General features: G+C 37.7%; 1 protein-coding gene across 8 annotated transcripts in view; it reads left to right on the top strand.

Moving 5' to 3' along the window:
* Positions 1-25071, top strand: part of FHL5 (four and a half LIM domains 5) — a 47490-nt gene that overhangs the window by 11877 nt on the left and 10542 nt on the right. For 6 of the 8 annotated variants that reach the window (XM_032339020.1, XM_032339021.1, XM_032339017.1 and 3 more), the window contains 3 exons: positions 18169-18339; positions 19136-19310; positions 20273-20442. In XM_032339020.1, the coding sequence (XP_032194911.1) occupies positions 18181-18339; positions 19136-19310; positions 20273-20442 (504 nt within the window). In that variant the 5' untranslated portion in view covers positions 18169-18180. Of the gene's footprint in view, positions 1-18168; positions 18340-19135; positions 19311-20250; positions 20443-25071 lie in introns of all 8 variants that reach the window. The other 2 variants (XM_032339023.1, XM_032339024.1) reach the window with 1 other exon arrangement.

Here is a 25071-nt window from a genome sequence, read left to right as displayed (position 1 = left end):
TTTTTTGTTTGTTTGTTTGTTTTTGTTTGTTTGTTTTGAGTAAACTATTATAGCAAAGACTGGTTGTGCAACTAATTTATTGGGGGGTGGAAGTTAATACTTTCTTTATCCTTGAGAAAACAAGTTCACATAGAGCAGAGCCAAGAAGCAAACTGTGAAAAATTACCAGAATGGTGGTAAATGTAAGATTCTTTAAGTGGGTCACTAAACTGGCAATCAATTTTGGTGAATCTTAAAGAAAATTCTTCATATTGATTTAACAACCTGGTCCTGTAGAGGTCACTCATTACAAAGTAGTAATCTAGTCTAAAAAGAAACTTGTTAAGATTCATGCAAATGACAGATGTGGTAATAAAATAGTTGGTGATATTTTTAAAAACTCATTTTGATTATCAATGTGGGCATTTTCTATTAAGTGCCTACAATATATTATTTGGAAGATATATTCCATTTTTCCTAATTTTTCTGGAAAGTAACTATGAGTATTACCTTTTGAATTTAGTTTCCATATCCATAAAATGAGTTGAAACTAATCTTCCTCTTCTAGGCCTTATATTCCATGATTAGGAACAAGAGGGTAAGGTGAAAATATACTTAGTCTTTTGATTTGTGTTAAGATTTTATTTAATTTTTAAAACAGAGTGGGGTGCCTGGGTGGCTCAGGGGGTTAACCCTCTGCCTTCGGCTCAGGTCATGATCTCAGGGTCCTGGGATCGAGCCCTGCATGGAGCTCTCTGCTCAGCAGGGAGCCTGCTTCCTCCTCTCTCTCTGCCTGCCTCTCTGCCTACTTGTGACCTCTCTCTGTCAAATAAATAAATAAAATATTTTTTAAAAATAAAATAGACACATGCCTTTGGAACAAAATTCAAAAGGTACAAGGGGCTATATAGACAGTGAAAAGTAAATTTCACTATACTGTGAAAGTACATCTTTCCTGTATTCATCATATTGTGTCTTGTGGTTTCTCCAAGAATGACTCCAAGTTTATTTGTTTTTTTTGTGTGTGTGTGTTTTGAGAAAGAGAGAGAGAGGTGGGGCATGAAGGGGGGAAGAGATCCAGGGGGAGAAAGAAAATCCTAAGCAAGCTCCATGCCCAGAACTGAGCCTGGCCACACAGGCTCAGTCCCATGACCCTGAGATCATCACCTGAGCTGAAATCTGAAGTCAAAAGTCAGATGCTTAAATGACGGAGTCACCCTGGTGCCCTGACTCTAAGTATTTTTTAAGTGAAATGTTAGTTGCTAAGAAGCCAAGATTGGCTTTGATCAATACCACATATTACAACTCTACTAGGATAACAAATTGTAAATATTCTTAAAATTTTGTCATTTTCCACCTATAATTATTCTCATTCCTATATGCTTTCCTTTTCAGCAATGTTTATACTTGCATATACTTGCATGATTATTTTTAAGCTATATTAATATGTATTATCTCATTTGCTCTGCACCATTTATGGACATAATTTACAATATTCCACTTTGCAAGGCAGAATATAAATGCCATTTTTTTCACCATATATGTATTTTAGCTTTGTCAAAATACCAAAAATTAGAATGTTAATAATTAAGTGGTTTTATAAAATGTTACTGTTATCTGTGCCCCAAAATCAACTGAAAGTTAAGAATTTAATGATGGGGTACTTGGCTGGCTCAGTCAGTTAAGTGTCTGCCTTTGGCTCAGGTCATGATCCCAGGGCCCTGGGATCAAGCTCTGAGTCAGGCTTTCTGGACAGCAGGGAGTCTGCTTCTCCCTGTCCCTCTCTCTCTCTTGCTCTCTCTCTCAAATAAACGAATAATCTTTTTTAAAAATTTAATTAATTAATTAATTTGGTGATAGTTTAGAAATGTTATGCATATGACAAGGGATGCATATGTCTTAACACCAGGCCTTAGTAACAGGCTGCTGGGCTTCACAGAAGTGCTTGGGACTCTGTCCTCTCCAGATCTGTAAAGGACCAGGCAGAGTTCCTCTCATCCAAGGTCCAGCACTCCTCTCCCAGCCATGGGCTCTGTAGGAGTCAAAAAGCTGCAGGTACCACTAATTTTGAACACAGAACAAAAAGATCCAAAGAGACAGCAAATACCTACTCCATGCCTACAATCATCTGCAAAACGGCTGGTGGACACGCAAAGAGATAGGACCCTTGTTATCCTTTGATTTGGCCTCTTAGTTCCAAGGAAAAGAGAGTATCTGGAGCCTCCCCTCCAGAAATCAAGGAAAAGGTGCTTGATGAGCACTTCTAGTTGCTGGGGAATCACGTGATATTCTGCCCCCTCCAACAGAAAATTCTAAGACTGGAGGTGTTACAGCTTATTTTTCTGATCTTGAGCCATCATCACTTTCAATAACGTAGAAATCCTTTAACAATTACCATCAGTTTTATCCAAGACATTCTGAAAGATCGCCCACCAAGTATGGGGCATCACTAGGCTTCAAATAGAGTGCAGAAATGAGTAAGACAAGGGGTTGCCCTCAGTGAATTTATATTATGGTTATAAGAAATACAACAAACCTCCAGAGCATCTATCATACAAGGTAGAGTATAAACAATATCTAAGAAAAACAAAAAGGGCATTCATCAAACACTCCTAATAACAATTTATAAATGTGCCTTTATATACCTTAAAATTCAGAAATGTCTGCAGCTGTGAGCCCAAGGTGAAATAGAACTTGTTGACAGGCTGCCCTTGTTTCAGAAGGTTCAAAAAGGAACTCTTCTTTCAGCATTGTGTTTTATGAATTTGAAGATCATAAACCAACAGAAGCTATAATGCACATTATTGCCAGGATATATGAAAACCAATATATTGTATGGTTAGACTTGGCTTATTCTCAGGAAAGAATCATGTGATTATCATGAAATCTTATTTATTGCTCTTAGTTGAATGGCTAAAAGTTCTTCCTAACTAATTTGTTTAAATGGAGTTGTCATTTAGGTAAGTCATGGATTTAAAAAACTACTTTATAGGCTTTATTGGATAAAGAATACATCTGTCATTTTATATTGCCCACCTTCCAAATAAAGAACACTCTTACTTTTCTTGGATAATTTCTAATACTGTTTTATCAGAATAGAGGTGGTTTATTTCTTATATTTAAAAACATATTTGTTTAAAAGAAAATCATAGGAACTATTTTTTTGTTTGTTTGTTTGGTTCTCCTTAATTATAAGGAGTATGTAACTTTTAGTTTTTCAGAATTTGATAGGGTTCAGATGAACCCACTGTTCTGTGAAGACTGGCACACTTGGCACAGTGCCTGGATCCATGGTTATTAACAGGTTATTAACCTAACCTGCTTACATTGAACATCCTCTTAAGATGAATTAATTAAGTGAGGATTGAGTTTCTCATCACTAATTATGGAGGGAAATTAGAGTTTATTTTAAAACACCAGGGAAAACAAAATAGCCATCTTGGTTTTACAGTGATTAATTCACAATCTTTTTCTAACCCATAATTCACAATCTTTTTCTAACCCATGATACTGAACTCAAAAATGGAAAGAAAAAGAGGTACAAAAGACACTGTATTTTCTCTCTGATGAAGTATATCCCCCAGACCATAGCATATTTTTCATGTGATCTCGTGCACTCAAACAGCTGGCCCTGTGGGGGTAACTCTGCTGATGAGTGTGTGTTACAGACATGGCCAAGATTCCAGATTCAGCCCTTCCTCAGTAGCCTTCGTTTTTACAATGGCAGATTCTGCTTCTTGCTAAAGAAGCTTGTAGTTGTCATTAGAGGCAAGGGGAGGCGGATTAAATAAAGGAATCAAGGGTGCTCCCTACTCAGTGTTAGAAAACAGCTCCTAGTGTTTACATAGACCGTAGTTAATGAGTATGACGAAGGTGTTCTTCAAATGAAAGGAAGACAACATAACAAAACAAACTGATACAATTACTACCCTTGAGGATACAATTACTACTTCAAAGAGTATTCTTTGAATTTTCCAAAAAAGCATAGAGAGAAGGCAAGGAAAATACTTTCTAATATTTATATTAGATGTGCAGTGTCTTCATAGACTCCAACTGTAGGAAATGGGGTTAATTTGGGGGCTTCATACGCAAGAAACATTCAGTCCCTGCCCCTACCATGTGCTGACCCATGCTAAATACTTTTAGATAAAATGTCTCTTTTAGTGCTGGCCCTATGTTTACCAAACCCTGCACTCCATTAGAACCTCAAGACTTTGAGGAGACACTAAATCAACCTAGGAACAGATCTGCTTTTTCAATACACATTTTACAGAAATAACAGTAATTTTGCAGGAAGTAGAAAAGAAAACTCAGCTCAAACCTACCGAAATGCTCCTGGTTCCTTTGTGCTCATAATACAGAAGCAAAGTGAACGATGAATTTAAACACAGAAAATTGGGACCTGAACAGACAGGCATTTAGATAATCCAGTTTCATCTTAAAAGGACTGTTTTTCTTTAGTCTTGACAATTTTCTTATACCCCAGTGAGGAAAAAAAAAATCGAGGATGGTATTAAACCTACGTATTTTATGACTTATTTTTAAAGAATATAATGTTTGATTAAAATGTAGTTATATATTACCATGATCTATTTACCACTATTTCAGTAATAACTGCTAAAACTAGATGATTCTGAATGTAATCCCTCCAAGAAAACCATCAAAGCATTTTTTATTTCCTTTGTTAGTATCCATAGAACAAATTAACCAGATGGAAGGCTCTGGTCAGCTGTTTTGTTTCATGGGAGAGTAGTTCATCAGCTCTCAGGAGAATTTGTATTTGACCTTTCCACACAAGACATTCAGCTTCCAACAAACTGGTTTTGCAAATATGTCCCTAGAGACTAATATCAAACATTCCACCACAATTCTATGAAGCTGGTTTTAGGTTATTTTTGATTGATGGCCTAAAGTTATGGCTTTAGTTATTTTTAAAAATTGTTTGTTGAGTTTTTTAAAAGTAGTGTTGGGGGGGGGGCGGGGAGAAATAGCTTCCTTCTTCAAAATGGGAACTAGTTATAATTACACATTTTCCATCAAGTCAAGTATACCTACAGCTGATTTACCCATGACTTTTCCATTCTTATACTTGGGTGGGATCATGAGCAGCTATTATTGTTCTCATTTATAGTTAAGGAACATAAGGACCCAGAAGGTTAAATGGTTTCCACAACAGTGGATAAGTTACATGCTAGTGCTCAAGCAAATGGTGCAACTATCCACAGCTTCTGATTTCTTAACTAGTTCTTCTGAATATGTTCTGTCTTGGGTTACAAGCAAAAGCAGCTAAGGAAGTACATGCAGGTCTGCTCAACTCAACCCTCAGAACCAGGAGAAGAGAGGAAAACCTAAAAGTAGAACTTCTTTATGAGTTATCTTAACTCCTTCATAGTTTTAAAAATATGTGCATTTTAATTGCTTCTGCTGTAAAACATATACTTGCCCCATCTGGCCTAGTTTACATAGACTGTGGAAGATTTACTTTTTAATATATCTCATTTAACTTCCCTAAACTTTGTCAAATTGAGTGACTACTCAATCAAACAGCTAACATCAGAGATCTCAGAAGACAAAGACCTTGTGATCTTGGTAAAGACATGGTTTGTCTCAAAATGCTATGTGCACAGACCTGAAAAGCCTGGTGTAACTTCCAACAGACAATTGAAGTATCTGATTCAACAGCTCAAAAACTGCTGATAGAGGCACCTGGGTGCCTCAGTCAGTTAAGCGGCCAACTCTTGATTTCAACTCAGGTCATGATCTCAGGGTCCTGGGATGGAGCTGCATGTCAGGCTTCACCTTCAGCAGGGAGTCTGCTTCAGGAATCTCTCTCTCCCTCTCCCTCTGCCCCTCCCCTTGCACACACTCTCTCGCTTTTAAATAAATAAATAAATCTTTTTAAAAAAAACTGTTAATAGAAGTGTATTAAGTCCGCCTAGTTTAGAAAAAAACCTCTTTAATAATATCAGCAGATAAACCACCTACTTCTGCTATTTCTTTGATATCTTCCTTGGCTGGTAGTGGAGGAGCCCTCCAGCTGTCTTCTTTGGCTGCCCTCACAGTGAAAGTGAAAGAACATTCCTTGCCACAGACAGGCCCTGGGGGCTTTGCCTTCTGTTCCCTCACCTTCATTTTCCATCCTTTGACATATTTGCCACAGAGGTAACAGATACAAATGAATTCACTACTCAAGTGGACAGACACTTAGCATATTAATTCTTAGCTCTTTTCTACTTGAGGCTTTATGCTTTATTCTGTTGATAGAAATCCTCTTTAGATATGTGTTTCCATCAGTACTTGTCTTGGACTCCAAGCCCTCAGAGACCAGGACGTTTTCCAGGCATTTGTTTTTTCAGTCATAAATCATGTTCTGAGGTGCTGCTCAGACCTGAGATACACAAATGAAATAAGCAACATCCTTACTCTTTGAGGAGCTCACAAGTGAGAGAGACCCATATGGGACAAAAATACTGTCACAAAATGTGGCAAAAAGAAAGCAGACATATGTATGAACTAATGAGAGCAACAACTCTTTCCTGAGGGCTATGAAAAAGCTACAGAGAGAAGGATTTTTAACTGGACCTTGATGGATGAAGAGAAGCGTCAAGCAGACAAGGTCAGTGTGAGAGGGAGGAGGGCATTAGATACAGAAGAAAAGCCCTGGGTAGATGCTCAACAGCATAAATGGATGTAATGTATTAGAAGACCTGAGAGTCACTGGCAGGAGCTGAAGCATAGATGAGATGAGGGTGTGTTGGGCAGTGCTGGGTCTGGAAAGGGCTGGGCGGGGGGCAAGTAGCAAGGTAGTAAAGGGTCTTTATGCTAAGTAATGGAGTTTAGACTTCATTTTATAATAAAACATGAGTCACTGAGGGTTTTTTTCCCCAGAGGGGAGATGATTACAAGAGTCTGAGAAAGATTCTTCCTGAGCATGTGGAGAATGTTCTAGGACTCCCTAGGGAAAATTGAGCTTATCATTAGAGAATAAAAGTCATGTAGTAGAAATGTGCTTGGTTCCACTCAATAGAAGACAAAATCTTTAATAATCTCTCAGGTCAATGTAAAGCACTATGACCCATCAGAGATAAGAGAAGGGCCTAAACGAAGATTGAAAGGATGCTTCCGAAGTGGGGTGTGGGCAGGGAGGGAGGAGAGGAGAATGGTAGAAACAGTTGCCTCAGGAGTGTAGGCAATTATCTAACAAGGCCCTGTAGATGGTTTCTATAACCACAGAGCATAGGGAAATCTATTTTCTTCAATGAGGTTTCCAAAATGCTCCTGACTGGCCATCAGAGCAACAATCCAAATTAAAATCCAAAACAGGAGGGGTGCCTGAGTGGCTCAGTGGGTAAAAGCCTCTGCCTTCAGCTCAGGTCATGATCCCAAGGTCCTGGGATCAAGCCCCACATCGGGCTCTCTTCTCTGCGGGGAGCCTGCTTCCCTTCCTCTCTCTCTGCCTGCCTCTCTGCCTACCTGTGATCTCTGTCTGTCAAATAAAGAAATAAAATCTTTAAAAATAATAATAATAATAATAATAAAATCCAAAATGGGAAAATCACAGATAAATTCAGTTAAGTATAGTCTGACTTAAGATTCTTCATCCTGTTTCTGTTTCCACTGAAGTTTGGTAGATCAATCACAAATCTCAAAGACTTCATCATTTTGTACTAACACTTCCCGAGAGGATTTGACTATTCCCTACACCATTTAGATTTAGTTCCTCCCCGAGTTCTTCCCTAAAGGAAAGCAGAAACAAATCTACATTACTGAGCCAAAGAAAGCCTGAATGGGCAGTTGAAATAGTCATACCAGGGGCGCCTGTGTGGCTCAGTGGGGTTAAAGCTTCTGCCTTAGGCTCAGGTCATGTCCCGGAGTCCTGGGATCGAGCCCGGCATCCGGCTCTCTGCTGGGTGGGGAGTCTGCTTCCTCCTCTTTCTCTCTGCCTGCCTCTCTGCCTACTTATAATCTCTGCCTGTCAAATGAATAAATGGAATCTTTAAAAAAAAAAAAAAAAAGAAATAGTCATACCACACTCTCCTAGGACCATGGATGTATTCATACAGACTGAGCAAAGCTGCTTGGAATAACCCAATGAGAATTAAGCCAGAAATCCCTGTGAACTTTGAATTAAAGAGCAGTGTACTTTTACATATGTGCAAAAGTAGTAGTTATGGCATTATTTGCATCTACTTAGCCAAAGTTACAGATCATGTATCAGAGAAGTAATCTTAAATACCATTTATTGTATATCCTCTATTTTCAGGATTACAATCAATGTGATGATTTTATACATTATCACCCGCTTCCATAGGGAACAAAAAGCTGTTACCAAAACAACGTGAGTTATAATTGATGTTTAGAATTTAAAAATATGGTAATTCAACCACCTCAATAAATAAAATTCCTCAAAAATACACCCAAAATAAAGATGTTACTGGAAGCCAGAAGACTCAAATTATATCTTTGTACATTTCAACTCCACCGTAAGATGGAAAAGCCCTTTTACTTTTGAAACTTGTAATCCATGACAGGAGAGTCATAAGATACATACAGAATTGTCCTCGATTTGCGCAAATTTGTACAAGCATTGTACGTATTTGTACAATATGCACAAAGCTCATGCATATTGTAACCATGTTCTTGCTTGCATACTTCCACAGTACTGAGAAATACAGAATGTGTGAGAGACAACTGCTCCCCTTTTCTGCATCTAAAAAGGTCCCCCTTGGGGTGCCTGCATGACTTTGTTGGTTAAGCATCTGCTTTTGGCTCAGATCATGACCTCAGGGTCCTGGGATTGAGCCCATTTTGGCCTCCCTGCTCAGCGAGGAATCTGCTTCTCCCTCTTCCTCTGCCCCTCTCTTCATGGGTGCACAATCTCTCTCTCTCTCTTTCTCAAATAAATAGATAAAATCTTTAAAAAATAAAAAGTAAAATAAAATGATCCCTCTCAGGTCCCTTTTGATTCAATCAACATGCATCCCAGATCTTCCCTGTTTAGACAATTTCCATGACCACCATCAGCAGGCAAAACCTTTCTCTAGATATTACTACATCCTTATGGATTATTTCTCTTTTGATAAACATAAGAAAGGATTGTTTAATACATACTACTCTCCTTATTTATCACCAACTCATTTTTTGAAATCTCTAAAAAAAAAATAAAGTATTTCACATATAGGAAAGAATATTTCTAATCTATATGCAAAGTACGATAGCAACTTAGTCTAAGAAATCAGACATTTCCTATAGATCCATGTAGATTTTTTCGTAGTTTCACGTTTTTGTTTAAATTGCAGTGGGACGCCTGGGTGGCTCAGTGGGTTAAGCCGCTGCCTTCGGCTCAGATCATGATCCCGGGGTCCTGGGATCGAGTCCCACATCGGGCTCCTTGCTTGGCGGGGATCCTGCTTCTCTCACTGCCTCTGCCTGCCTCTCTGCCTGCTTGTGTGTACTCGCTTGCGCGTGCTCTCTCTCTCTCTGGCAAATTAAATAAATAAATAAATAAATAAATAGCAGTTAGTTAACAGATAGTAATATTGTTTGAGGAGTAGAATTTAGTGATTCATCACTTACATACAACACCCAGTGCTCAATCACAAGTGCCCTCCTTAATCCCCATCATCCATTTAACCCATTCTCCATCCATATCTCCTGAGCAACCCTGTTTGTTCTCTACAGTTATGAGTGTGTTTCATGGTTTGCCTTTCTCTTTTTTGTCCCCCTAAGTTCACCTGTTTTATTTCTTCAATTCCACAGATGAGTGAAATCATATGATGTTTGTCTTTCTCTGACTTATTTTGCTTAGCATAATATACTCCTATCTAACTCCATCCATGTCATTGCAAAAGGCAAGATTTCATTCTTTCTGATGGCTGAGTACTATTCCATTGTGTATATATACCACAACCTCTCTCTCCATTCATCAGTCAATGGGCATTTGTTCTCTTTCCATAATTTGGCTATTGTTGATAGTTTTGTTATAAACATTGGGCTGTATGTATCCTTTGGAATCAGTGTTTTGGTATCCTTTGGTTAAATACCTAGATCTTATATATTTGAAACCCTTTTTGTAACTTCTCAATACCCTAATTCCAGAAGTTAATCTTAAATTGCATTCTGATTTTTGTATTTATCACCATCATGCTTCTTAACATAGCTGGAATAATACATATTTATTATGTGTAATGACATGTTAACTAATATATTAACATGCATTTTTAATATGTTAACCTATTTATTATCATTCCTAATAATCGGTTTGGGCTGTTCTTGAACTTTATAAAAGTGTATCTACTTTTTGCAACCTACTTGCTTCACTCAATATTGTAAAGTTCATCTATGAGGATGCATTACCTGCAATTAATTTTTTATATTTCATTTTCTGTTTGTTGTCATAAGAATTAGATTTTTGCCTATAGACCTTTTATCCAGCAACTCCATTAACCCACTTACAAATTATAATTGTTTATTAAAGAATCATTTGGATTTTCTTCACATAAAATCAGTCAGCAGCAAATAATGACAGTTTACTTGTTCCCTTTCAATTCTGATATTTTTCTTTTTCTCATCATAGTGCACTGGCCAGGACCTCTCACATAAAACTGAATAGAAGTGATGATCACAGACATTTTTTTCTGTTTCTGATCTCAGAGTAAAAGCTATCAGCATTCACCATTAAATATGCTTGCTATTTTTCAAATTACATTAAAGAAATTCCTTTTATTCTTAGTTTACTAAGTTTTTGATTATGAATTGAAGTCAAATTTCATCAAAGGCCTTTAATGCATCTACTAAGATAATTACATGGCTTTCTCTTTTACTGGTTAAATGTGGTGAAATATAGTGATTCTCTTTTCAATTTTAAACCAAAATTGCATTCCTGGGAGAAACGCAATCTATCATGATATGATTAACATTTTCACATATCACTAAGGTCAGTTAGTTATTATTTGAGGAAAGATTGTGTATACTGCAAAATTTGTTGTTTATTATAAGTATAATTGGCCTGTAAGGTTTTTTTTGTTCATGTTTTCAGGTTTTGCTATCAGAGTTTTAATGGGCTCACAACATGCTTCCTGTTCATAATATTTGGCATACCTTATTGAGGTATGATGAAAAAAAAACACTGATTCTTGTTCTTCGCCTCCAGAAGTTCTAATGTAATTGGTTTGGGTTAGGGATGCACTATGGAAATTTTTAAGCTCCCAGGTGCACTCTTTGTTTAGAACCACTGCTCTAAATTCTTACAATCTTTCATTTCTCCTCATCACTTCCTAACTTCTGTTTAGTTATTTATAAAATGCCCTTACCCTTCCTACTAGATGATAAGTTCTCTGAGGGTAGGATTTGAATCTCCTCTCTTTTATGTCCTTCACAACCTCTGGTCGATTACTTTGCAAAGAAAAAAAAAAACTTTAATGTTGATTGACTACATGAATAAATGATGTATGATGCCTTGCAAACAAAAGCATATTAAAGATACCACACATCAAGTCCCTGTCTCCCTCCTGCTTGACATTGTCTCAAGTACATTTCTTGTGAATCTATTAATTCTGCTCAGCATAGTAAAAATATAAATGGATATATCGTTCACAGCATTAGTCTTCTAATCAATAATTCACCATAAAAATATAAAAATAGAAATACAAAAATATCTAGCCTCTTATTAGGCATGGTGCTATTTCTGAAGGCTTGGTAAAATTCACTCGTGAGGCCATTTGGGCTTGCATTTTACTGTGATCCTAGGCTTTGAATAACAAATTCAGTTTCTCTGATAATTACCAACTAGTTATAATTTTGTATTGTTGTATTTAATATTTTATTTATCTTAGAGGTTTCCCATTTTATCCAAATTTTCTGATTATTTAACCAAAGTTCTTCCACAGAGTCCATGTTTATTTAGATATACCTCCATATTTACAATTGTTGTTTTTTACTGCTTTCTTCATCTCTGAGCTTAAATCTAAGATCAATGCTTTTTTGCCTGAGAAGTGGTGTTTGGCATTTATTTTAATTTGGGTGTGCTCTGGATATATTCAGTTTCTGGTTGTCTGAAAAATGTCTTTTTTTCATCTTCATTATCAAAAACCGTTTTATCTGAGAATAAAATAGGTTAGTTTCTAATTTCTTTCAGCAACTTTAACCTTACCTTCCCATTTCTAGCTTCCATATTTTTCTATCAGGAAGTAGGCAACTTCTTAACTTATTGTTACAATGCACATAATATTTTAACCTTATATTTTAGATGTTATGTGCCTTTGGTTTTTGGTGGTTTTGCCCTGAGATGCCTCAGTGTGTGTGTTTTAAGCCTGGTTGAGGTTCATAGTTTTTGCTTTGTTCTGTTTTATAAATTTGTAGCATGATGTAATCTGTCAGTTTTGGAAGATTGGCCATTATTTCTTCAATAAGAATTCTCCTGGGGTGCCTAGGTGGCTCATTCAGTTAAGTGTCCCACTCTTGATTTTAGCTCAGGTCATGATCTCAGGGTCCTGGGATTGAGCCCTTTGTTGGGCTCTGCTCTGGGTGTGGAGCCTGCTTGGGATTCTCTCTCTTTCTCTCTCTCTCTCTCTCTCTCTCCCCCTCTGCCTTCCCCCCTACTCTGTATTTCTCTCAAAAAGAATTCTCCTTCATGTTCCCCATAAAACATGTAAAACACACTTTTTTTTACATGGGATGAACAATAATATTTGTTGATCAAATGGAATATTCAAAAATAGAATCCAAATTGATTTGCCTGTTTGTGGTAGGTTCATCTTCCAACCTTTTCTAGCATTATCTTTAAATTAATTTTCATGAGTCTCAGTTCAAAAAATTTCAGTGATCTATTTTCAGTCATCAGTGGTTATTTTCTTTTCTATAGAAAAAATATGTTCAACTCCAGTTTGTCTTCCAATATTTGCCTTCTCCTGCCCTGTAAGCCACTTTGAATAAACTACTTGTCACTTCCCATCCCTGCATCAGATACCCAAGTATGAATGTCTGCCCTAATTCCGTTGCTCTATCTTAAGTGCCCCTCCCCACATCTCCAGGGAAAGAGAGGTTTGCACACGCTAAGACCCCAGGCTTCAGTTTCTGACCAGTAGATTGAATTCTAGATCCAACATTTTTACCAGTCAGGTGCTCTTGGCCTCATTAAGCTTTGGTTTCTTCATTAAGGGGATACTCCTGGGGATAATAATAATAGAGCATTAAGTGAGGGGTAAAGGAGATAATCCATACAAAATGGTTAATACAGCCCTTGGGGCTCAGGGAACATGAATATTTGATATCATTGGTCATGTTTGTATTATAAAATTCCAAGGGTAGGAGTGACAATCTTTGTCCACCTCTATAGCCATTCTGCTCTGTAATCCGGAGATCAGAGACCTGCTGCGGCTGCCCCTGATACCACTACAACTGTTTCTCACAGCCAAAACTCCAGTCACTGAACCCTGGACAACCTGGGTCCCAAGCATTTCAAAATCATAGAAGCCACTCACATAGCTCGAACACGGTCTGCCAGCATCAACAGCAGCAGGAACACATACTCCGCTTCCCTCCGAGCATCCAGTTTACACCCATGGTTTGAGTGAGCAGAGCCAAATTTGCCTCCTGAAACCCGCTGAAGAGGGGCCAGGAAATATTTTAGCTTCCTGACCTCCTGAGCGAGGAGGGTAAAGCCAAGGTTGAGAGAGCTAACCTATAATATCTACTGCAGGATTCATTCAGACTCCACCTTCTCCAACTTGTTCCTGGATTTTTCCTAGCTAAAAGTCCCCGTTCTTCCATCTCCTCGAAGTTGGTGGTGTCCACCACATTGGACATTAAAGCACCTTGGACCTGAAAAAACACTGATTCTTGTTCTTCGCCTCTAGAAGTTCTGATTTAATTGGCTTGGGTTAGGGGTGCACTATGGAAATTTTTAAGCTCCCAGGTGCACTCTTTGTTTAGAACCACTGCTCTAAATTCTTACAATCTTTCATTTCTCCTCATCACTTCCTAACTTCTGTTTAGTTATTTATAAAATGCCCTTACCCTTCCTACTAGATGATAAGTTCTCTGAGGGTAGGATTTGAATCTCCTCTCTTTTATGTCCTTCACAACCTCTGGTCGATTACTTTGCAAAGAAAAAAAAAAACCTTTAATGTTGATTGACTACATGAATAAATGATGTATGATGCCTTGCAAACAAAAGCATATTAAAGATACCACACATCAAGTCCCTGTCTCCCTCCTGCTTGACATTGTCTCAAGTACATTTCTTGTGAATCTATTAATTCTGCCCAGCATAGTAAAAATATAAATGGATATATCGCTCACAGCATTAGTCTTCTAATCAATAATTCACCATAAAATATAACTTGACACATAATTATTCTTGGTTTGAAAAAATAACATCTAAGCAATGGCATTTTAGTTTTGGAAACTATTGCCAATAAACTCACATCCTTTTAAGTAGAAATCTGAAATAAAGGACGGAACACTGGTCATGACACTGGATTTCTGAACTACTTATTTATTTTTAGATGTATCAGTTCTTTGCTATATCAGTGTATCTCTAAATCTATCTTTTAAAATGCCAGTATGCAAAGATAAAAATTCAGTACTTAAACTATTGTATAATACAGAATGGTTTTGAAAGAAGTTTGACTAGAATATATCTAGTTGAAATATATAATCCCTTTGAAAGAAATTTGACAAGAACGTCTACTTGATATTGATACTAGCATTTCTGAATTTATACCTAAAAAATTAAATGCTATCCAACTGGGTTACATTGTTAATATTAAGATTTCTTATCATTTATTATTATAGATCTGTTTTTTAAATCTTTGAAAGAAAGATTTAAAATATTTGAAAAGGAAATTTTTCCCAGTATTTGCCAAATTAACCCTCAGATGGGGGTTCCTGAGACAAAAATCACATGGTCCTCCTCCCCTTTCTTACAGCTTTGAGTGTTAGGAAATGATTTAAAGCAAGCCATTTGATCTGCTCTCCCAGCTACGAAGTTATTCCCCAAGTATTTGAAAATACTAATGTTAGGGATAAAGAAGAGGGAAAAGGACAGAATGATGTTGAGAAGAAAATAAAGTTAGGTAAGAAGTGACTTGATTAGAGAAAGACAATGCTTCTCTTGCCTGTCTCCACCCCATCTAGAGCTGCTTGTATTAAAAGCTCAAATAGATTTAAGAAGCTTTAGTTTCAAAGTCTTGAAAATCTGTTCCCAAGACTCACCATTTCCCAACTTCAGAAGCGACCCCGTGCCATTCTCCCGTTTGTCTTTTCTACTTCCTTTTTCGCCCAAATCAAGAACATTCCTCCCTCCCTCCCTTCCTGAGTTCCAACATTCTTAAAATCTCCCCAGGAAGGTTTCCTGATGCTATAGCTCCTTAGCCTCTTCTCTATTAGCTCCTTAAGACCTCCATGGTTCCAGTAGAATATGTATCACTTATATGGTTATAACACCTCTTTGGACATTGTTCACATACCTACAGGTAAATAAGAGACTTCATGAAAATGAGGGCTGAATTACTTAGGGTATTTTCCCCAACCAAGAATAAAAAAGTGAACATTTAGTTTGTTCTCTTACCTCAAATTATGTCCACTACGACCAAGATAAGAGTTATACTAAGAAAATCCAGACTTCTGGAGGGCAGGGAATTCAAATATTACAGAGTAGATATTCAACACATGTTGACTCACTCACTGTATACTGCAAAATCACAAGGTTTTGAGATGTTGAAATGACTGTTCTCACCCTACCCAACTCTCTGATGCTGCTTTAAGGGAAAAAAAAAAGACAAAATAAGAAATAACTTTCTTCTTTAGTGGTGCTTGAGTGGCTCAGTGGGTTAAGCCTCTGCTTTTGGCTCAGAGGTCATGATCTTAGGGTCCTGGGATCAAGCCCTACGGCTGGCTCTCTGCTCAGCAGGGAGCCTCCTTCCCCCCCCACCACCTGCTGCTTTGCCTAGTTGTGATCTCTGTCTCTCTGCCAAATAAATAAAATCTTAGCAAAAAAAGGAAATAAAACCTTCTCCTTAAAAAAATAATAAAATACGGTCCATTTTGTTAAGAATTTTCTAGGAAGCAAGACCTATTTTGTGGTTAGGATGGCGATACTTATTTAGATAAATATTTATATTTATTGATATGTATTTTGATATCTATATGTATATATTTATAAAATAAATGAGATATAAGTATTGCAGTGTTGTGTTTAAAATGCTGAAACACTACCAGTTTTGTAATCCCTTCAGTTGCATCTTCATTTTATCAGATACTAAAAGCCTCACAAAATGGAAGTGGACTGGGAGTTCCCTTGCTCCACGATGCTATTATATACATCTAACGCCAAATAAATACTAATAATGAAAATGGCTTTTTCCATACAAAGTTAAAGGTATATATACCTTATTTCACTATTAAGAGATAAACACATGATCACTGTAAATGTGAATAAAACTCGCATTTCAAAGTCTTTCAAGGGAATCAGATCTATTTTCCTCCTGTTTCTAAGTCCTCACTAACTCTTTGAGTGTGTTTGTATTCACTTGGCAAGGACATTTCTGTGGAATTAATCAAATAGGGAATTCAATGTTCCTTGCAGATAATTTTGGCATGTTCCATTGGGAACTTTCTAGTATGAATTTTCATCTTCCCTGGGAAAAAAACCCCACATGTTCTAAATCCTGTCTTTTCTTTGTTAGTGAAGAACAATATAACAAAGCTGCCACGTACAGAATTAATGACAATATATATTCAGCAAGACATTGCTCTGAATACCTCATCATTAAATAAAAGAAGGCAAAAATGTATGGGAATACAATTTGAATATATTAAATAAAAACTGTCATTAAAAATGCTGTAAAAACTGGGGAGGGTATGTGCTATGGTGAGTGCTGTGAAGTGTGTAAACCTGGCAATTCACAGACCTGTACCCCTCGGGATAAAAATACATTATATGTTTATAAAAAATTTAAAAAATTTTTTAAATGCTGTAAAAACTAACTGAACATAATAAATTTTTCAAAAAATGTTGTAAAAAGCATCACAATAATTAATGGATTTTCTGATTTTGCTAAAATTAAAAAAAAAATTTCCAAGGTAGAGAATTAGGACATATTCATAGCTCCTAATATATTCCAGTAAATCCAGAAATAACAAATCTCATTTTCCAAGAAAATCAGTGATAGTGCTTTTGATGACAATGAAAAACTCACATTCAATGCCTAATTAAACCTTTTGAAAGCCATATGTTCTGTTCTTTACTGGTTTCTTGCCTTTGCTTTATGTTTCATAACAGTTTCTCATTCAGCTAATGCCCCTGCAATTCACCATTCTACATACATCTTTAGTTTAGTTTAGTTCTATAAACCTAAAGAAGGCTTGAGTTCTTTCCTACCACTGATGGTTTCCACTATGCTTCTACGTCTGGGCAATTGCTCAACAGTAACCAGAAAGACCAAGTGCTTGGACTAAGTCTTACCTGCTTAGGAGTTGTATTTGGCCAGTTTAGTGTGGGCTATCCCAAAGGAGATGCCCAGAAGACAAGCGTAGCTTCAGCTGTGGATCTGGGAGTCAACAGCATATTTGGAGAGGTTCAAGCCACAAAGAAGGAGGATGTCCCAACAGAGTATGTAGTACAGACAGATCTAAGGACTAATGGGCAGAACTCTCCGTAAGTGCCCAATAATAATTTGAGAAATAAAAGAATGGCCTAGAAAATGACAGTGTGCTTGATTAGTAACTTTCTATTTCAGATTGTTGTGATTTCCAAAGAACTCTACCTCCAGAAACTCTCCAGCAAGTTAGTAAGTGATGACAGGTAATGAAAGACCTATCAACAGTTCATATTTACATCCTTGAGGTGAAACTGTCCTCTTTCAACACGTATCACATTTTCATTGAAGTTCACATTAATGAATGATGAATACAAGATGTTTTGCACAATCTGGCTGCTGGCTTACTGCATTTTGTTAACAAAACACACAGGAACTGCCAAAATGGGAGAGGAGCCTTCCTAAATCACTCCAAACGTCACCATGACTACAGCATATTTTCCTAAATTGGTGGTTTTTGGGAGTTTTTTTTGTCTGTTTGTTTTGCTAAGATCTAAGTTCATTCAAGTGTTTGGCTCCTGTTAAGGCTTTATAATTTCTCTTATAAAAAATTTGCTTTCATGTACATGAATCATTTTCTTATTCACAGGACTGATCCAAAATGACAACAGCTCAATTTGATTGTCAATACTGCACAGCATCACTTCTTGGGAAGAAGTATGTACTAAAGAATGACAATCCATATTGTGTTTCATGTTACGATCGTATCTTTTCTAACTATTGTGAGGAGTGCAAAGAACCAATCGAATCAGGTTCCAAGGTAGGTCTTCTGACTGCATGCAAACAATCAGACCAATGCTTGGGAATGTCTCGTTTCCTTCAGTATTGACTGTTAATACTGTATTCCTCCACTACTGGATATAAGCACCTTCAAAGTTACCATGATGACCAGGTATGGTGTCTAGCACTATGAAACACAACATACATTTTTAATCCTCACAGTGGTCTTAGAAGATAGTTTAAAGATGCTAAAGACTAAGGAGGTATGTTACACAGTGAAAATGCTGATTTATTTCTGGAATAACAAGAGTATAAACGGATAAATACATAAATCATTGCAAGTGTAGAGATTCAAAAATCTGTATTTTCTGACTTCGAATCAGGCTCATCTCCCCTAAGTCCACTGTGCCCTCATACAGCCCATTCCTCCCACCATGCACATTACTGTTTTTCTCTTTTCCTCTCTTTTGTCTTTTGTGTTGTGGTGTTGAGATTTTGTTTAATCTCAAACAATAATATATTACAACCTAAAAATAAAAATCATTCCATGATTTCCATGATCCTACAGTTTACAAAAGGAAGGAAGAGGAAATCTGAATAAAAAAGAGTTTATTTTCCATGTGTCTTCAGTGACCAACTAAGAAAGCCCCAGGCTCTAGCTCTTAATTGCCCCAGAGAGCCTCCTCTTCATGGGTAATAGTATCAATGACAACTTTCCCTCAAGCTACCAGCACAAACTACTGACACCAGAGTCCCAGGAGTGTTCATTTTTGTCTTATCCAATGACCTGTTTTGTCACTAGCACATTTAATTAACTCATATTTACTGCCTCGAAGGATCTTGGTTACAAAGGCCGACACTGGCATGAAGCATGCTTCAACTGTGCCAAATGCAATCACTCTTTGGTGGAAAAGCCTTTTGCTGCCAAGGATGAGCGCCTGCTGTGCTCGGAGTGCTACTCTAATGAGTGCTCCTGCAAGTGCTTCCACTGCAAGAGGACCATCATGCCTGGTAAGATCCCAAGGGAGCCCCAGTCTCTCACTGAAGCTGCAAGGCTTTGAATTCCACCCCAAGCACCCAAGGAAGAGCAGAGTAGCTAAGAAAGCCCCCCTTTGGAGAAAGATGTCTATCTTGCTATCTCTTGATTTCATTTTGTACATTTTTAGAAATTAAAGGATTATTCTTTCTGGGTAATTATTCTGTATGGGTACATTACAGTGTTCGATGTAGTTTCATGAAGTTAATTCACAGAGACATTTTCAACCACAATTTGGGCCATAGAATAAAGATAAAATCTAAACCAACAACACTAAGGCTGCATTAAACACTCTGTCTTCGGCATAAACAATGGCATCGGGAAGCATAATTCCTCATAGGAGAATGGGGCCAACCATCATTTTGTAGCAGGACAAAAATATGGTTTGAGGGTCCCTCATCTTTATTCCTTCTAGGCAAGTCAAGGATACATGTACATCATTATACTTCCAGGCAAGCACCTTCTCTGTTTTGATTTTCTTCTAAATCCCCAGGGACAGCAGCATAAAACACAGTTTTCTCTCATTTTCTTATTATGAATTCAAAGAGTTTCTAGAAGACCATAACTGTACAACATCAATCTCAAGAGTTTGTGCCTCAGGCATTCCTAATATCCCCAGATTGATAATTACAGCCCAGTCTGTCTAAATCCCATGCAGCCTTTCAGAATCTCCACCAGTTATACTTTCAAATCTCAAAATTGTAGCTCACACAGCACAAGAGAGTCAGTAAAAGAGAGACTCATCCTCATCGTGGCTGAACTCTACCTTCTTTTTCTCAGGTAAGTGTTTTAGAAGCCAACAAAACACTTTTTCTGTGAGGACAATTAGGCGTATCATCTTAACGTTACAATATACAGTTTGAGTAATTTGACATACCTTTACTTAAATAAAATGATGTTTCATTATACTAACAGGTTCTTATTTGGGGTGGCACAGGTTCCCGCAAAATGGAATTTAAGGGAAACTACTGGCATGAAACCTGCTTTGTGTGTGAGCATTGTCGACAGCCAATAGGAACTAAACCTTTGATTTCCAAAGAGAGTGGCAATTATTGTGTGCCATGTTTTGAGAAGGCGTTTGCTCATTACTGCAGCTTTTGTAAGAAGGTAATTATCTAAAGAGGATGAAGCTTGTGGAACCTTCCAGACCATTGCTTTTTAAACCCTCTAGATATTTGGAATGCAACGATACCATCATGTTCTGTCTTTTTTTTTTTTTTAAGATTTTATTTATTTATTTGACAGAGAGAGATATCACAAGTAGGCGGAGAGCCAGGCAGAGAGAGAGAGGAGGAAGCAGGCCCGATGCGGGGCTCGCTCCCAGGACCGTGGGATCATGACCCAAGCCAAAGGCAGAGGCTTTAACCCACTGAACCACCCAGGTGCCCCATGTTCTGTCTGTCTTTACACATTCACATTAGTTTGAATTCCATTATGGCCAGACGCACACTGCCCGTCATGATGAAGACAGCCACCTACTTTCATCGTCATAAAATTCCACCCAGAACATGAATGTAAGGTTCCAAAAGCTCAAGATAGTCCAGTTCCATTCACTGTTACTTCACAAGATTATGTATTCTGGCAAAGGGCATACATCTCTCGTAGAATACAAGACATTTTTTGGAAAGTAGTTTTGGATCCATTTCGTTTCAGAGAAATACGATTTTTCTCACAGAGTCACTAAAGGAACCAGTTTAAATGGGATGTTTAACTTTTCACATTATGTCCCAGCAACACAAATGTCTTCTTGGCTTGAAGCTTTAATATTTCTAAAGAGTAGATAAGTAGACTCAAGAGAGTGACAAGATCATTAGGGAAATTGGACAGAAAGACAGAAAGAGGACAAGGGCAGCAAGTGGTTCGCTTCCAGTTCCAGACTGTTCTGACTTGGACACCCATTCAAACCATATCTTCCAATAAGAAAAGAGTCATGCTTTCAAGTAAACATCATCCAACCTCTTTTAGCCTTTAAGCATTAATGTGAAAAGTCACTCATCTCTATTACCTTGATAAAATCTGTCTGTATTTTGTAAAATATATATTGATGTACTTGAAGAAAACCTTGACCCATAAGGCATCATCAAGTTTAAAATAACACGATAAATTGTGATGGGAAAGCAGCGCTCTCTAAACATTTTTGATCTATGGGCTGCTTTGGCAGATCTCAAGATCATTTGTATAATTGCATCTGGACAGCTAGAGGCCTCACTACCACTTTCTATGGGAGCACATGTGCACAGTAATTTTCTACATGTATTTAAAACAGAAGGACTGCATTTGCAGAGAAAACAATAAACTCCTACATCATAACCATTAGAATACACTATAATTATGGCTGAAATTACAATTGATAGTAACATGATAGAAAACCATCTTATACCCAGAAACTTCCATTACTCCATCAGAAACACTGACTTAGACAATGACTTTATAGAAAACCCTCAGATCCTATGACCCTGCAATATATGTAGCTCAGACGATTTATTAGAGCTGATGACCTGCATTTTATTTTTTTTATTTTATTATATTATTTTTTGAGAGAGAGAGAGAGAGCACACACAAGGGAGGTAGGTAGATGCAGAGGAAAAAAGGAGAGAGAATCTTAAGCAGGCTCCATGCTGGGTATGGAGTTCCTCATGGGGTTCCATCCCACAGCCGTGAGATCATGATGTGAGCTGAAATCAAGAGTTGGATGCTCAACCGACTGAGTCACCCAGGCACCCTGAAGACATGCATTTATTTATTTATTTATTCATTCTTTTTTTTTTTTTTTAAGATTTTATTTGACACAGAGAGACGCAGGGAGAGAGGGAACACAAGCAGGGGGAGTGGGAGAGGGAGAAGCAGGCCTCCTGCTGAGCAAGGAGCCCGATGCGGGGCTCAATCCCAGGACCCTGGGATCATAACCTGAGCCAAAGGCAGCTACTTAACAGCTGAGCCACCCAGGAGCCCCTGAAGACATCCATTTTAGAAACAGATGCTGGAGGGTACCTGGGTTGCTCAGTGGATTAAGCTCAGGTCATAATTTCAGCCCGCATTGGGCTCTCTGCTCGGCAAGGAGCCTGCTTCTCCCTCTCTCTCTGCCTGCCTCTCTGTCTAGTTGTGAGCTCTCTGTCAAATAAATAAATAAAATCTTTAGAAACAGATGCTAGGAACAAATAGATTTATCTCACTGTTTTGTAGGACAACTAAGTGGACCATGTTCACATTATGTTTCTTAAAGACTTCAGTTAAAATATGAATAAGACTTGTGGAAATTATCTTAAAATCATTTATTGGGCATACAATAAAGTTTCTTTCAATGCTATAAAAATTCAAGAGAAGGAATTTCTCTAGTATATCCACGCTAAGCACTGTTTGAGGCCAAAGCACTGGCATTTCCCAAGTTATAGGAGCCTGTCCTATATTTAGAATATGATCTGAAGTCACCAAAACTTTGTGAAATATTTATACTGGGTAGTAGACAGACCACGACATGCCAGATTATTTTCTATTTAATTTTTAAAACCACAAGTCTTTTAAAGAAAGCTGGATATAAATGTTTCTGATCAAGAAAAACAATGTTTCAACTCAAACCAAAGACCAGATAAAACAAACAAAATGGGCAAAAAATACTGAACAACCAGCCCCTTAGAACTGATTTCATAGATTTTATTTTGTGAAACTAAAACTTATTTTCTGGAGTGCCTGGGTAGCTCAGTTGGTTAAGGGTCTGACTCTTGATTTTGGCTCAGGTCATGATCTCAGGGTCCTGGGGTCAAGCCCCACATCAGGCTCCTCACTGGGCATGGAGACTGTTTGGAATTCTCTCTTCCTCCTTCTGCCCCCACCGCCCCTACTGTCTCTTTCCCTCCCTCTTTCTAAAATAAAATAAAATAAAATAAAATAAAATAAAATAAAATAAAAATAGATCAATAAATAGATAAAACTTATTTTCTACCAAAAACAAGTAACCTCAAACCACAGGTGCTTTGAATCCAAGCTCCTCGAGGTTCAAATAGATTCACTGGCTATGGCTACTAAGCACAAAACCAGTACTGCCTCCACGTTGCCAGAGAAGAAACTTGTTCCAAATCCCAGGACTAACAATGGCAAACATCACGCCTGGATATCCAGCTTCATCTTAGCGGGCTTGCCTCTTCAAAAGGAACATCATCACAAGCAAACTATTTTAATGTTCCAGAGTTTCTTCTGTCTAATTAAACAGTCTTTGGTGTATATATCAAGTTTTCTTTTGCTGTGAATATATTTTTCAAGCTTGGAATCTTTAAAGCATTGCCTGCTAATAATTTGACCAAACAAATCAAAGGCATCTTGAATTCTGCTGTGCCCGCAATGAGGCATTTGAAATCAGTAGGGGGTATTTTAAATTGCTTTAGTTCACACACACCATGATGTTTCCCATTACTTATTTAGACTAGTATACATTTTTTCCGGTAGGAAAAGTAACTTTTCTATCAAATATCTTTAATTTTTAAGATATTTGTTGTAGATTCAAAAATATCTTTAGAATCTTTTCAAAAGCCTGTATCATATACAACATATTTTTAAAATTCTTCATCAATAAGATGGCTTAGAAGAGTCTCCACATTTTCTATATCCAGTTAATTTGAATACAGAGATTGCAGGACTTGCCTCAGGGAGCAGAGGAACACATTCTAGATTCCAGAGCTACTCCAAGAGCTCAACAGCCATGGGTTCTAAAGACACTGTGACTTAAAAATTGCTACCCAAGAACAGTTGTCCAATATTTACCCATCTGATTACAACCCATGGATTAAACTGCTTTGGTATATGGGGCACCTGGGTGGCTCAGTGGGTTAAAGCCTCTGCCTTTGGCTCAGGTCATGGTCCCAGGGTTCTGGGATCAAGGCCCGCATCAGGCTTTCCACTGGGCAGGGAGCTTGCTTCCCCCTCCCCCACTGCACCTGCCTCTCTGTCTACTTGTGATCTCTGTCAAATAAGTAAATAAAATCATTAAAAATAAACAAACAAACAAACTGGTTTGGTATATATGTGTATGTGTGTGTGTGTGTGTGAGTGTGTGTGTGTGTGTGTGTGTGTGTGTGTAATTCCTCCATTATATATATTATGGAGGAATAATAAGTATGTCTGACAAAACCCTTGCACATCACACATTAAGTTTCAACATACAAGCTGTGCTCATTACATAGAATTCTAAAGCTGAAAACCCACACAGTTGGCACAGCACTCCATCTGTGCTCGATACAATACCGGAATTGTTGTCCAAATGTTTTTTCCCTTGGCATTTGTTCACTCATTGGACAAGGACTTATCAACTGTTCAAGAGCGAAAAGTAACCTTGGTCAGTATTGTTTTACTGGCTAAGCACACAGGCTCAGGAGTCAGACTGTGTAGGTTTGCATGCTAGTTCTGTGAGACCTGGCAAGTGACCTGACCACTCTAACACTCGGTAGTTTCTCATCTCTTAAAGGGGAGAAAATAATAGTCTTCGCTGTGTTGTGGTGTTAAGAACAAAAGAAGAGGTCATCCCTTAGCACAGGGCTGAGGACTGAAAGCTCACTTCAGAAATATTAGTCATGATTAGTGGATGATGGTGCTTAACAATGCCATTCAGGGTTGTTACTGCTGGATTAAAGCTTTCAGGGAAAAGCCACTTTTTTCAGCATCCTTAAAAGTCAGACATGGAAATAAGAACCTGGTGCAGATAATATCTTAGTGCTGATGGCAGATCTTTGAAGCCCAACAAAAAAA

This window comes from Mustela erminea, chromosome 4 (genome assembly GCF_009829155.1).
Source record: "Mustela erminea isolate mMusErm1 chromosome 4, mMusErm1.Pri, whole genome shotgun sequence".
In the NCBI taxonomy this organism is placed as follows: Eukaryota; Metazoa; Chordata; class Mammalia; order Carnivora; family Mustelidae; genus Mustela; species Mustela erminea.
The sequence above is the reverse complement of the archived record's forward strand: the minus strand, read 5'-3'. Positions and strand labels throughout refer to the sequence as shown.